General features: G+C 36.8%; 1 protein-coding gene across 2 annotated transcripts in view; it reads right to left on the bottom strand.

The window, feature by feature from the left end:
* The window catches only part of jar (Myosin heavy chain 95F jaguar), a 633758-nt gene that overhangs the window by 122316 nt on the left and 495782 nt on the right, over positions 1-15660 (bottom strand). For both annotated transcript variants that reach the window (XM_090379849.1, XM_090379848.1), the window contains exon 23: positions 5900-6007. In XM_090379849.1, the coding sequence (XP_090235975.1) occupies positions 5900-6007 (108 nt within the window). The remainder of the gene's footprint in view (positions 1-5899; positions 6008-15660) is intronic.

Here is a 15660-nt window from a genome sequence, read left to right as displayed (position 1 = left end):
TACCTCTCGTGTTTGGGGTTTACATAAAAAAAAAATAAAAAAGGATGGGAGTTAGGGGGCAGCTGAGCTGGTGTTTGTCACTCCTTGACTGCTAAAAAGCCTATGCTGGCTACAACACTACAATGAAACAAAACATTACACTTAACACAACCTAACTACACATACATGGCATTATACAGCAATCACAGCATGGATTTCTAAGTGGAGATCTTATCTGGCCAATCTGATAAGCTACTCTGATGTAGTCACAGAGGAACTGGATGCAAAAAATAATTTTGGCATTATACAGGGTGAGTCATAAGCCACTTTACCGTTTGTTTTTTAAATAAAGCAGTCTATGGTTTAAAACCTGTTAGAAAACAATAATAAAACACATTAATAAAAGATTAAAAAAATTTTTTTAACTATTTTATTTTCCATTGTCTATTCAAAATGGTGGCCTTGCTCCTCAAAATGTTTTTTTTTTTTTTTTAAATTTTGACAAAACATAAGTTTGTCACCTGCTACAAATTCTTCTGTAATTGTTTTCATCATTTCAATGGAGTTAGGTTATGGGCATAGTCCCTATCTTTTAAATGTCCACACAAAAAATAATCCACAGGAGTTAAATCTGAAGCCCATAGAGATCACAACAGGGCCGTTTCTTCTGATCCTCTGAGAATTTTTCATCAAGAAATCTCACTATTAAGGAATAATAGGCACAAAATCTTTGAACATTGCAAGATAACTCTCACCTTCAACATTTCCATCAAAGAAATAAGGTCTTCTGAGCAAATTCTGCCCCAGACAGTCACTCCAGTCAGGTTAAATTCTTGCTCAATCACATGAATTGAGAATTTCAGTAGCCCACTAAACACAATTATACCTATTCAGATGACTATTTAATTTAAAAATGGCTTCATCTGTCCACATGATTTGATTAATGAAATTTTAATTTTTTTACACATCTTGAGCATCTTTTCTGAATATTGTAATCTTTTGTCTTGATCACCTTCATTTAAGCTGTGTAACAATCTAGGGATATAGGCCTTATATCCAGAAACCTTTAAAATTATAATTATTGAGGTCTGAGGGAAATTTAGTTCTGATGACAATCTTCTGGATGATTTTTGTGGACTTTTTAACAAGGATGCACGTACCCAATATTTATTGCTGAAACAGACGAAGTAGATTGTGTGCTTCTACAAAGGCCCGAAACACTACCTGATTTCTCAAATTTATTCTAATTCTGTTAACAGTTGGTTTTGAGGGAGAAGTTGCTTCTGAATGTTTAGTCCATTGATGTCGCAGAGTTGTGTGGTGTCCATATTGGTAAAACCATCTTTCCTGCAACAAACAAACCAATAATTAAAAAAATATCTTTTAAATCTTTCAGTTTATGAATTTTTAAAATAGTAAAGCGACTTATGACTCATCCTGTATACTTAGATATTAGAACAACTTTTGATACTTCCACATATGAAAGCCTGCCGTACAAATTAAAGAAGTGTGCGGCATTAATGGCAAGGTAGCGACGAAAATATAGGGATGATTAAGTGGTAGGAGACAGAGTGATTATTAATGGCCACTGCTTGTCATGTACTGACGTTATTAGTGTAGTCTGTCAGGTTCAGTGTTGGGACTTTTACTGTACTCAATATTTATTAATGATACTGATGAAAGCATATTAAGTTTAGCATCTAAGTCTGCTGATGACACAAAGATTGGCAGGGTGGTTAATGACAGGATTAGGGTATGCTACGGCAACAAAGGCAGATAGGCTAAGAAGTGGCAATTGAGGTTTAAAATTGCTAAATGAAAGTTACTGCATTTGGGTAACAGCTACCCTAGACTACTGTACGAATTGGTTGCTACAACACTAAAGGTAGTGGAGAACTAATTGTTCAGTCTGACGTGCAGTACAGTGAATGATGGGGTATCTCATGGGGGTTTAGCTGATGATATACAGCAACTTTTCAAACAGGGACAAAGAGGTCATTATCATACTGTATACAGGTCTGGAAGCCTCATTTTAGGAAAGATCTGAATCTGGTAGTAGAACAGAGAAGGGTAACAAGATTAGTCAGGGACTAAAAGGGGCACTCTTACCAGTAAAGACTTGAGTAAACTAATTACTGATGGCATCATTACTCCTTCTTTGACTACACACACACACACACACACACACACACACACACACACACACACACACACACACACACACACACACACACACACACACACACACACACACACAAGCAGACATAAATTGAAAAATGAGGACTGCAAGATATATATGTGAATATTTATTTGAGCCAGAGAGTAACTGATTGTTAGAACAAACCTCCAGTAATCAATTCATCTGGTGTTAGAGAAATTGGAAGTGTTAATTTTTTCTTTTTCTCTGATGCTGAATAAGCTTGCTTCATAAAACATTTCACTACTTTAAACTGTCAACTTGTACAACGACAGATGGAAGTTTGTTCTAGCAATCAAACACCCACTGGCTAAACACAAATTTCCTCACATCTATTCTATAACTGTTTTTCCTCAATTTGAATTTATGTCCCCCTTGGGTGCAGAATCTGAGGAAGAATCCCTTCAGCATTGAGCTTGCTGAAACCATTCAAGGCCTTATACATCTCTTATACATATAACTTAAACCTTTCTTGATAACAGCAACCCTTTGTTCCACTCACTAATCCCATTGCCCTTCTCTGTACTTGTTCCAGCAGCTCTACATCTTTCTTAAAATGAAGCTTCAAGACCTTATGCAGTACTCAAGGTGTGGTCTGACCATTGCCTTATACAAGGGGTTAATCACCTCCTTATCCCTGCTAGCAAAATTCCTATATATCATTGACAAGACAACCCCATGAGCTACCCTTGCAGCCTGTCTGCACTACTCGGAAAACAGATCTGACTGCACAATTACCCCCGGCCTTTTTCATTCTTAACTAGCCAGAGTGTAGAACCACACAGTTGGTATGTTACTCTGGGGTTACTGCTACCCACATGCAGCACTTTGCATTTGTCAAGGTTAAACTTCAGTTGCCACCGCTCAGCCGATCTGCTCAACTTTTCCAGATCCTGTTGCAGTAACGTACCGTTCTTACTGTCATTAACAACCCTACGAACCTTCGTATCATCTGCAAACATGCACATTAAGCCCAATATACCTTCGTCAATATCAATGATAAAAAGAGAAAACAACAACAGTGGGCCAAACATAGACCCTTGGGGGACACCACTAATAACATTAGTCCACGAAGAGAAGTATCCATTAATTACCACTCTCTATCTTCTCCCACTCAACCATCCCATTATCCATTAAAGGCAGCAACTTGCCCTTAATGTCATACTGCTCCAACTTGTACAGTAGTCTTCCATGTGCAACAGTATTAAAAGCTTTCCTAAAATATATGATATCAAAATTGATATCAATTTTGATATCATATGTATATGATATCAAAATTATTTTTTGCTCCCAGTTCCTTCATGACCACATCGTAGTATCCAATCAAATTAGTCAGAGAAGACTTCCCCTTAACAAACTCATGCTGTGTCTGAACTATAACTGCAGTCTTGTCTAGATGATCCTACACTGCTTCTTTAACCAGTGACTCCATTATTTTCCCTGGAACAGGAATTAAACTAATAGGTCTGTAATTACTTTTGTCACCTTTTGATACCCCCTTGTGAACTTGGGGCTACATTCGCACATCTCTAGTCCATGGGGACCTATCATGAGTCCAAGGATGCCTTCATAATCATGGCTAAGGGCCTGCTTACTTCCTCTGCTGCCTCCTTTAATATAACTGGATAGTTCCCATCTACTCAAGGTGCCTCTCATGTTTAACTTCAAAAATTTCTCCTCCACTTTGCTCTCTGTTATTATAAAATCATTTAACTCGCTGTTAGAGTTTGGTAAGCTTCTGGCCTCCAATTCCCTACAGAATTCCTCATGTGTGAATGTAGATGCAGAATACTCATTCAGTTTGTCAGCTACTGGAGCATTATTATCAACAATCAAACCATTGATATCAAGTGGACCAATCTGATTAATCCCCTTCCACTAGAGTCTTTATTGTTTTTCTTTGCATCCTTTGCCAAAGATTTCTCATAATCTGCCTTTGCTTGCCTAACCTCCTTTGTAATGATTACAGACTATATTATATCTACATACAGTTGTATGTAGATATAATATAGTTCAGTTGTTCATTGTACTCATCAGTCATTAGGTCTATAACACACTCCTACTCTCAATTTTGCTTTCCCAGTGCTTATGTCACACCAAACTGACTGAATACTGCACTGCACTGCACTGTACATCCATGTCAACTGGATGCACTTCATTAGATTTTATGTTTCTTAACTAACAGCATGACCCCTCCTTCCTTTCTATCCTGTTGGGAGTACAAATTGGAATTTGGGGACTACACACTGTATTCCCCAAATTCCAATTCTGCATTCCTTATATCTCTCTGACACTATATCTCTGATATCCCAACAATGACTGGCATATCTGCATTTGGAAAAGGCAACAGAAGGCCATAGCGCCTGGATGCACTACAGGTGTTCAGTAGGCTGAAGGTTGTGTTATGGTCTGGGAATTGTTGTCATGGGATGCCCCAGGTCCTCTGATCACAGGTAATCAACAGCTCAATGGAAACATCTATCCTTCTATCGTTGCTGACCAAGTACCAACCCCCCCCCTTCATGATGACAGTGCATCCAGACAACTGTGGCATATATCAACAAGACGCATGCCACAACACAACACAAGGACCAGAAGGTTGCCAACTGTTTTCAGGAACATGACAATGAATTTTCCATCCTTCCATGGCTCAACTCACCTGATCTCATCTCAATTGAGCATGTTTAGGATGCAATGGAAAAGGACATTTGATGCTATGACAATTCATTTGAAAATGTGTGGGCATTACTGGACACATTGTGCACCCCATGGGTAAGACTACTATAGGAGACTCTGCAACATCTTGTGAAGTCCTTGCGATTACACTGTATTGTTGGGTTGTATTACAAGCAAAAGGTCAACCCATTAGGTAGATGTTTTTAATGAAAAGCCAACTCAGTATAAATCACTGATCCCGCATCCATCTTGCCCTACACAAGATGTAGATGAAAGGAGCATAAGGATTCTTAGCCCTACTCTAATGGTAGTGGCATAGTAATGTAGTACATAGTTATATACAGTAACAGTAGTATACATAGTTATGTTTAGCAGCAGCAGCAGCAGCATCATTATTTAATTTTTTTGAGTGCAAAAGGTTGTCAAAATCTCCTGAGGTCATGGTGCAACAAATTCTTTCTGCCTAAATAGCACCAGGGCACCTCACACTTTTCTGACTGAGGATTTCTACTATGTGGAGATTCACTGTAAGAAGCACATAATATCTGGAAATTCATATATTTTAAAATACCTGCTTGTCCCCATGAAGCAATTCCCCCTTACTATCCTTACACCACTTGACTATTAAAAAAGGCAATGAAGGGATCTGATTCTAATTACTGTCCATTAACTGGTTTCATCAGCAGCTGAAAGAATCCTATGAGGCAGTATCATATACTTAGTAAAACAATGGAGGAGTGAATTTACGAATTGCTTGACAAATCACATGCTCCTTGAATGAGTTTCTATTAAGCTCGACTCATACTTAATTACATCAAGTAAACTTGATGTAATTTTTAAAAAAGTAATGATTTCTGATCATTAAAAAAAATAATAATAATAAAAATGGCTTAAGAATTTAAATTATGCTTAAATGATATAATCACAGTGCACATAGTAACAAGATTTACAGATGAAATTCTAATTAGAAGCTAATTAAAAGCGTGCTAGGAAAAACTGCTTTACTTAAAAGGAAAATATTTTTATGGTGAAAATTAAACATGTCACCTTAATAGAGGTGGAGGAGTCCCCACATCTTCCAAAGCACCATTCATATCTTGAGCTAGACGTAAAGCTAATTCATGGTCCCTGTGCTCTTGCTCTAATTGCTGCTGTCTATAAAAGAAAAACAAAAACTTTTGCAAAATTTCTGCTAATGGAATAAAATACACATTGTAAATGAATTCTTGGTTGAGTACCTGAAATGTTTGAATATCTACCTCAGTGATTTTAAAAAAAATTCCTAGAAAAAAATTAGATTCTCTGATCAAGTTCCACACAATCTTTGGTTAGAGGCAGCCAAGGAAGCAGATTAGCTGAAAAATATTAGTAAGCTAAGCTAGTAGCAAGGGGATGCAGTGTAGAATGAAAGAATAAATGGGCTGGGCACTGAGTGAAAGAGTGAGTGAAGAGTGTTATGCTGAATAGAAATGAGTAAAAGAGCAAATGTAATTGGCTGAAAGAATACAAAGTTAATAATAACTTAATTACTTTGCATATACTAACAAACATTTACTAACACAAACACTATCATTGCATTCTCCCCTGGCCTGCAAAAACTTGCAACCAGACCTACACCCACAACTGAAGAATAACAGTAAGTTGAGGTGCCCAGAGAGTGCAGTGCAGAAAGTAAGAGCCGAACAAATGAAATGAAAGCCAGAAGAATGAATGAGAGCGTAAGTGTTGAGAGAAAGAACACAAACCATAAATGCTACAGTTAAGTGCAGACTAACCCTAGTTTTAATCTTTTACATTTTCGATCTGATGGCTGTGATTGGTCTGGCAGATGCAGGTGAACGTCAGTTACAAGTGGCCCAACCGTGTGGTTTGGCAGATAATATGCTTGCAAACACGGGATTATTACACGTGGTTTGGGCTTGGGCCATTGAATGTCATGTGGAACACTGAAATTCTGGAGGATTCTCTCCTTCTCATGCTATAATAGCAGTTTGGGGAGGATCCCTTTTCAGAATGCCAGTGTAATTATGTCATCTGCACAGCCTGTAGTGATTTAGTTTTAAATGGATATGCGAAAGCGTCATTAGCCTTCCCAGAACCCCCAACCTTTGGGATGAACTTGACCGTCGATTTCTGAGGTTTTTTTTTTTTTTTTAGTTTTTAGGCCTAACTGACGAAAGCGCCGCAACTGGCACCTGAAATTATCACTTTTCTGAAGGAGGAATAGATCAAAATACCGCCTTGCTGTTATCAAATGGTTTTGAGCCCACCAGTCCGCAGGGATAGAAGTGGCTATAATCACCGTCCTCCGAACACCTGGTGGAAAAGGCGCAGATTTGATTCCCGTCATTGACGCGATGAACTTTTATAGGCATTTTTCACTCCGTGACTGAGTTAGTTGATCTCAGGCGTGGATACAAGGGTCCCCTCCTGGAAACTCAGGTTGTTGTTGTAGGGTTTTAGGAGCTTCAGCGACTAAGGCCATATTTTTCCATATATACTGTCTGTAAATTGAGTGTGTTCTATGGTCGATTTTCTGTTTGCTGGATGAAAAAACCGAGTTTCAGGGAGAAAAACCATGCTACCTTCGCCTGAGACCGACTAACTCAGCCACGTTTTGAAAAAGACTCAAAAATTCCACCCGTCGTTTACGGGACTCAAACCCAGGTCTTTTGCACCCGGTGTGGGGAGGACGGCAATCCTACCAACTGTGCTATCTACGAGGGCAAAACTCGGGTTTTACGTCCAGCAAAACAGGAAAATCTACCAGAGACCGCACGCAGTTTATAGATATATTACACACAAACTGTTTAAGTACCTCTCGTATAGCTCCTAATATGACAGTACACGATGGTGGTTCTGAGTCTACCAATCAGGATACAGTGAGTAATTAAGCAAAACATCCCAGGGACTCACATCAGGTGAGTATGGGCTTGGCACACCCAGGGTCCTGAGCTGAATATTGTCATTCTTCTCTTGGTGATTCCTCTCTCTCTCTCTCTCTCTCTCTCTCTCTCGCAGGGTAATTCGGGAATTTTATTTTATTTTTATTTTTTGACTGGTGCAGCATAAGCTTCAGGCTTCCTTGCACCATATGTCTAATAATAATAATAATACATTCTTACTTATTTAGTTTAATTACAGTATTTAAAATTACACTACACACCATTGCATTCTCCCCTGGTGTGTGCACAAAAAAATATATATAGATATGTATATATATATATATAAAGAATTTTTATTAGTATAAAATATAGTAAGTAGATATTTATGCTTAGAATTAGATTAATAAAAATATGGTGTACCCTGGGAGCGATATACGTGTTGACTGAAAGGGGGGTGGAAAGAAAGGAATCGAAATTAAAATAAATATAACAATAGAAAAATAAACCAAATGGAATTTTGAAGAGATGACCTAGGTGGAAATAGCATTGCGGTGTCATTCATAATTTTAGTGTCTTCTTCAGAGGTCCTCCACCAAAATAATGAAAAAGACAGCAATACTCTTACTAATAGCTTCTCCATTCTATTATTCTATAAAATTATATATATATATATATATATATATATATATATTTTTATATATATGTAACCTAACAGAAAAAAAAAAAAAAAATTTACTATAAAATGTAGGGGGAAAAAAAAGTATTAAAATAGAATGCAAGTAGAGTAAGGATGCAGATTATGAAGTAAATGTGTGTGTCTCACACCCACCCATATCCTGGCAACATTCAGCCCTACTGCCAGCAACCATCTGGTGAACTGTATCATACTCCCTTGTGTGGTACCTTTATTCCTTTCTTCTGGTGGGGCTTATCCCCATTGATATTTCTGGGGACGTCTTCTCTACCGTCCCCATACTTCTATCTGTTTCCCCCAACCTTCAGTCTTCTTTCCTCCTCTAACTTACCCAACCATCATGCTAGCTCTTAATCTAAATTAAACTTAACTTAACATCTATATTCAACCCTAACTTTTAACTAAAATTCGGGCTTAACCTAATATCCAGCTTTTAATTTTTTTTTTAGGCCTTAGCCACTGAAATCTTAGGAAACTAGGTGGCAGGGCCTGCCAGAGTACTATTAAAAATCTACTGGGTGTCTGACCTGCCTCCCCGTGGCAAAGTGTAGACAACATTGGTTCCAACTAGGGGTCCAATGGCTAAATGGTCAGAGATACAACGGTACACAATGTTCCACTCCCCATACAATTTTAAATCTCTGGCCTTCACAGATTTCTGTGTCATGTACAAAGAATACAATGCGGAGATGGGGGAAATCCATGGTGCCATCAGACAACTAACACACTTTAAACTTTACGAGCTTTGATTACTCTTCACAAACATTAATCAAATACTGAACACCACAAAGAAAGTTTGGCATTAGCAAAATTGTGTTATATGAAACAGCAGTGTAATACTAGAGTTAATAAAATGAAGGAACTGTTTTTTTTCAAGCTGAATAAATAAGCACTGAACCTGCAAGTGAAAACCAATCTTTATATTTCCACTTTTGTCGTCAGACAGTATGGTTGTCTGATTAAAGTTTTGCTTTAGTGTCAAACAAACACTATCCTCTCCAGCCTTATTCTATTGCAACTACATAATAGTTGTCATTCTGAATCAGCTGATTCAAAAAGCTTATAGGCAAAATGTCAGTGCTTATTTCTTTAGCCTTTAACCTCTTCATCTGCACAATATGCCATTTAAAGCATTCATCATTTACTTTTGTCTGTAACAGATTGGCTAATTACTTCTGGAGAAGAAGTTTCACCTTGCCTCACTTGTGACTGCTATACTACTTCATTCTTATTTCAGTACTACTTCATTCTTATTACCATAGTTTCCAAAACTTTTAACTTTCAGAGAACTGGAGATAAGGCATTTATGAAACACAAGGAAAATAGAAGGATTTTTGGTCTAAAGCAGGCAAAAAACAGGACATTTTTAAAAGTCCACACTGCACAAGAAATTAAATTTCACTGCCAAAATACATATTTTTATTAAAATACAGGCACAGGATTATTTACCAGTACAGTATGCCTTTAAACATTAGCTTATCTAACTTTCACTGCCTGTGGATTTCTGTTTGGATATTCTATTAGACATCAATTGATTTTAAAGAGGGAAAAATCTGTTGCAGATGGTCCTGCTGTATATAAAAGTTTTGGAAATGCTCCTGACTTGGCTGTCAGGAGCATTTCCAAAACTTCACCAGAAACAGATGATCTTGAACTCAGCTTGTTTTTCTAACCTGGCTGAATATTCTTTCACACTCAGCACTGCTATGAGGAATTTTTATCATGCTATGCATAGCTTGGCATTTTAACAATTCCTGCACTTGTTGGTTACCTAGTCAAAGTTAGCAGTAGATCAGTTATTTCATCTTTCATAATAGCATCTGGTAGGTTCTTACACACTGAAACTGACAGAACTGATGCAGCAGAACATCTACTGCATCATCTATTTCTTTATCTTTAACAACACCAAGTAATGGAAACTTGTCTACAAAAAATTTCAAGTTTGAAAATGATGTACTGCTAAATGACGAAATATGTGCTACCTCAGCATTTCTAAGGACATTAATTTTCAGTGCGAATTTATTCACCATGTAGCTTCTACTGTTTTAGACTCAGAATAACCTTGGCAGTAGAAATGTATATGACGAAGTCGGAATCATTCTTCTGGTTTACTCTGCGATGGTAACTCATTTCCAAAATGGAAGTGGAAGATTTGAAAACTGTGGGTACAATAAATTTGCACATAATGTACTTCAACATATTTAGGAGTAATGACCTCAGTACATGGACAGAAGAGCTATGTTTGGATTTTCAAACGTTGGCATAACATTTAAAAGAAACAAACAAATTGCCTCCAGACCTCTACACGGCACTTAAGGTGAGACCTGACCATTGCCTCATACAAAGGGATAGTCACCTCCTCATCCCTGCTAGCAAAATTCATGTATATCATTGACAAGACCCCATGGGCTGTTCTGGCAGCCTGCCTGCACTGTTCAGAAAACTTCATATCTGGCTGCACAATAACCCCCAGGTCTTTTTCATTCTCCACTACCCTGTGTGTACCACACAGTTGGTATGTTACTCTGGAGGGTTACTGGTCCCCAATATGCAGTAGTTTGCATTTGTCAAAGGTATAATGAAAATGGGAGTAATCTATAAAGCAGAAGATTGTAAAGAGCAGGACGAGATTCTATACAAGCAGATGGAGTAGGCAAGCAAGGGCAAATGTCTTATTATTAGTGATTTCAATCTGCCCTAACTGATTGGAATAAGTGGGAGGGTAAACTCACCATGGGGAACAAAATATATGAATAAACTAGATGATTATTATTTTGCGCCTAGACATTAGAGAAAATACTAGAGGTAGGAATATTCTTGACCTTATAATTACTCACAAATCATATGACATCACTGGGCTTAAAGTACAGGAACCATTGGTAGCTAGTGAAAATGCAGTTGTTCAGTTGGAAGATCCCCCCCCCAATAATTTGTCTAGTAATTCCTTGAATTTATTCAAACTGCCCACCTCCACAACGAAGTTTGTTCCAACAGTCTACCACCTGCTGGCTGAATACAAACCTTCTCACATCTCTCTTACAACCAACCTTCCTCAATTTGAATTTATGTCCACTCATGAGTGTAGTTTGAGGAAGAATGCCATCAGTATTAAGCTTGCTCAATCCATTCTAAGCCTGAAAAACCTCAATCAAATCACTTCTCAGGTGCCTAGTCACAATATGCAGGAATTTGCAGAACCGACATCTAGATCATCCTTTCGTTCCCTTCACTAATCTCATTGCACTTCTCTGCATCCTTTCCAGCAGCCCTACATCCATCCTAAAATGAGTCCTCCACACCTGTATGCAGTACTCAAGATGTAGATTATGACTGCCTTGTACAATGCAATAATCACTTCTTTTTTTCCCTGCTAGCAAAGTTCCTGTATATCAGGAGTGGCCAACTTAATTTGTGATGCGATCTACCTTTTTTCTTCAAAATGTGCTGCAATCTACCATCTCAAGAATTTCATTGCACATGGTTAAAAAAGTTAATCAACACATACCGGAAAATATTGTTTATAAATTTTAAAATTAAATACAATTCCGAATTCTTATTTTAAATTCATACGTATTTAAATTTTCAATTTATGTGAAGTTTTTGTCTTCATGTCATCTGCCATGCTTTCAAAATCGGGGATATACCATTATAAGGCCAACAGCAAAGAATCTTCTGTATGCAAGTCTGTAAGAGTAGATGTTGTTGTTGTTTTGGTTTTTAGGAGCATTAGCAACTAAGGCCATATTGCTCCGGGATATGCGGTGGTCATTCACTGACCTTTCCGCATCTTCCGTATTTGGTGGTGATAGGCTCGAGCCCCAGTCTAATCAAGAAGCATGTGATACGCACTACTGCTCCTTCCCACTTGGCTACGGAGGCACCCGGTAAGAGTAGAGCGATTCTTCGTCTTTGTTTGTTTCAAATATAAAAAGGCTGATTCACATATGTATGTGGAACCAAAACAGGAATTTAAAAGTTCACTGCATTTTTTTACATTTGGGTACTTTTCTCGGCAAACAAATTTCCAAAATCTTTTTCTGATGATCTTGCTTTTAGGAAGATATCGTTTCGGAATGTAATAATTTCATTTTCAAGTAATATTTTCTCCAGGTGAAAAATCTCAGTGATTTTTTCTGCAATTTGTTTCGTATCTAAGTTGACATTAAATGGATAAGAAATATATTAAACAATGTCTTCAATTGTTTCAAAATCATCCACAACTTTCTCAATTTCAGAAACATATTTCTCACTATTAAATTCAAAAACAGGATATTTTTATAAATGATCTTGCATATTTGCAAAATGATCAAATTGTTTTTCTTTGAATCCTTAGCCATTGCCAAAAATTGATATTTATATGCAGAAACACTAGTAATCACGTCACCCAGATTTTTATTTTTTCCTTGTAATTCCAAATTCAGATCACTTAATTTACTGGTAAAATCTGACAAAAAAAGCCAGATCACACAACTACTCCGTATCTTGTAGGTGCTGATAATCATCTCCCCTTTGACCAACAAATTTTTTAGTTTCATTCAGCAAATTTTGAATTCTCTGTAGAAAATTACTCCAGCTCAGCCACCTCACATCTGTGTGTAATATCAGATTTGGTTCTTTTTCATCGCGTTGCATTTCGAAAAGTCTCCTTTGAAGAGATTGTCTTCTGATGGAATTCACGATTTGAAAGCTATGTCCATAACACTTTTAGTATTTAATCTTTTTCTGGCTAAAACTTGTTTGTGGATGATACAGCAGTAACTCAAAAAATCTGGGAATTCATCATTCTTTTGGCACAATGCGATGAATCTGTTAAAATGCACTGTCATTGCTTTAGCTCCATCTGTTGTTATTGATATGAGCTTAAATAGTGGTAATTTAATTTTTTCAATAAAATTTTTGAATGCATTAAATATATCAAGACTTCTAGTTCTTTCTTTTAATGAAACCATACCCAGTAGTTCTTGGGTGGCAGAATCATTGGAAACCATACTAATAAAAACGAGCAATTGAGCTGTATCACTGACATCAGTAGATTCCTCCAGTTGTAAAAAAAGGACACACAATTAGCAATATGTTCAAGTGATTATTCACTCACATTTTTACTCATTTTTTCGATACATTGCATCACAGTATTTTGAGATAATTGCAGTTATTGAAGAGCACTTTTAATTTTTCAAAAAAATAATCTTTTATTTCTAAAAATGCATCTTTGATGAATTGACCATCAGAAAATGGTTTGCATTTTTTTGAAAGAAGATGATTCACCTTAAATGATGCTATAGTTACTGCTTTAGATTGTAAATTAGGTGTCACGAAGAAATTTTGTTGTGCGAATAATCTGGATTTAAGTTCTTTTAATTTAGTTTTTCTAAGGAATCCGATGCAGAAAATCCGATTGGTATTTACCATGGAGTGAATTGAAGTGCCTTTTTAAATTTTCTTTTTTGGGTATAGCCACAGAAGCATTGCAAATCAAACAACAACATTTTTCTTTTATCATTACAAAAAAGTATTCTAGTTCCAACTCTTGATGAAAATGATACATTTTACTCTTTCCGTGGTATTCATTTTAAATCAAAGAGTATTAAATTAATGTATAAGCACTGTACAGTTATTAATATTAAGTAAGCTAAATAAGAATCCGACACACACACTATGCTCTCCACAACATAACTGCATGAATTTTCACTAGACAAGCCTAGCGGCAGTGCAGCAACAAAAGTAGACACGTGGTTCAACAGATTTGTAATAAGCGTATGCAGTGGGGCACGTAATAATAATAACATTTAAATTTTGTCTAATCTATTTTTTATATATATTTAAAATTCATCATGATCAACCGAAATTATAGCCGTGATCAACTTGTTGGCCACCCCTGCCATACAGCATCGAGAAATCTCTATGAGTTGTCATGGCAGCCTATCTGCATTGCTCAGAGAACTTCATATCTGACTACACAATTACCCCCAAGGTATTTTCATTTTCCAATGCCCTTAGTGTAGTATCACAAAGTTGGTACGTTAATCTGGGGTTATTGCTATCCATATGCAGTCCCTGGCATTTATTGATGTTAAACTTCAATTGCCACTTCTCAGCCCATCAGCCTAATTTGTTTAGATCTTGTGGTAGCAGCTTAACCTGATTACTGCCATTAACCCCTCTTTGTATCATCTGCAAACTTAGACATTAAGCCTTATATACCTTCATCAATATCATTAATAAATAAAGAAAACAACAATGGGCCTAGCAGTGAACCCTCATGGGGCTACACTAATAACATTAGTCCATGAAGAGCACTGTCCATTAATAATCACTCTCCATCTTCTCACACTCAACCATCACTTTATCTATAGCAGTAACTGCCCTTAATGCCAAACTACTCCAATTTTTACAGCAGTCATTTATATGCAACAATCAAAAGCTTTCCTATAAAATCCTATAAAATATATGATATAATTATTTTTTGCATCCAGTTCCTTTGTGACCACATCATAATATCCAATAAAATTGGTCAGACAAGACTTCCCTTAACAAATCCATGCTGTGACTGCAGTATAAGTTCATTCCTGTCTACATGATCCAGCATTACTTCTTTAACCAGAGACTCCATTATTTTCCCTGCAACAGAAGTTAAGCTAACATGTCTAATTACTCATGTCACTATTTGATCCCATTTTGTGAATTGGAATACATTTGCACATCTCCAGTCTACAGGGATCGATAATTAATCCACAGATGCTCTTATAATTGTGACTAAGGTTTGCTTACCAACTTTTCTGCACTCTTTAATATAATTTGCTTGATCCCACCCACTCTAGATGTCTTTTTAAAGCTTTTTTCAACAGTTTCTCTTAAATATTTCTCTAAGTTAAAAAAAAAAAAATCATTTAACTCCTTGTTAAAGTTGGATATATATGTCTGGCATTCTCTTCCCTATCCACGCGTGTGACAGTAGATGCAAAATACCTATTCAGTTTGTCAGCAACCTGAGCAGGATCATCAACGTCAAGTGGTTAAATCATCACTATCAACCCCAGAGGGTCACATCTGGCGAGTATAGGCTTGGCACCTCTAGGGTCCTGAGCTGGATATCATCATTCTTCTCTTTCTTGGTGATTCCCTTTCTTTCAGGGTAACTCGGGGAATTTTTTTTTTTTTTTTGGCTGGTGCACCATGTAGCTAATAATAATAATAATAATAAAAATAAAAATGGATCAATATGATTCATC

This window comes from Mastigoproctus giganteus, chromosome 8 (genome assembly GCF_048544385.1).
Source record: "Mastigoproctus giganteus isolate SK-2022 chromosome 8, ASM4854438v1, whole genome shotgun sequence".
Classification (NCBI taxonomy): Eukaryota; Metazoa; Arthropoda; class Arachnida; order Uropygi; family Thelyphonidae; genus Mastigoproctus; species Mastigoproctus giganteus.
This window is presented reverse-complemented; position numbering and strand designations above follow the sequence as displayed.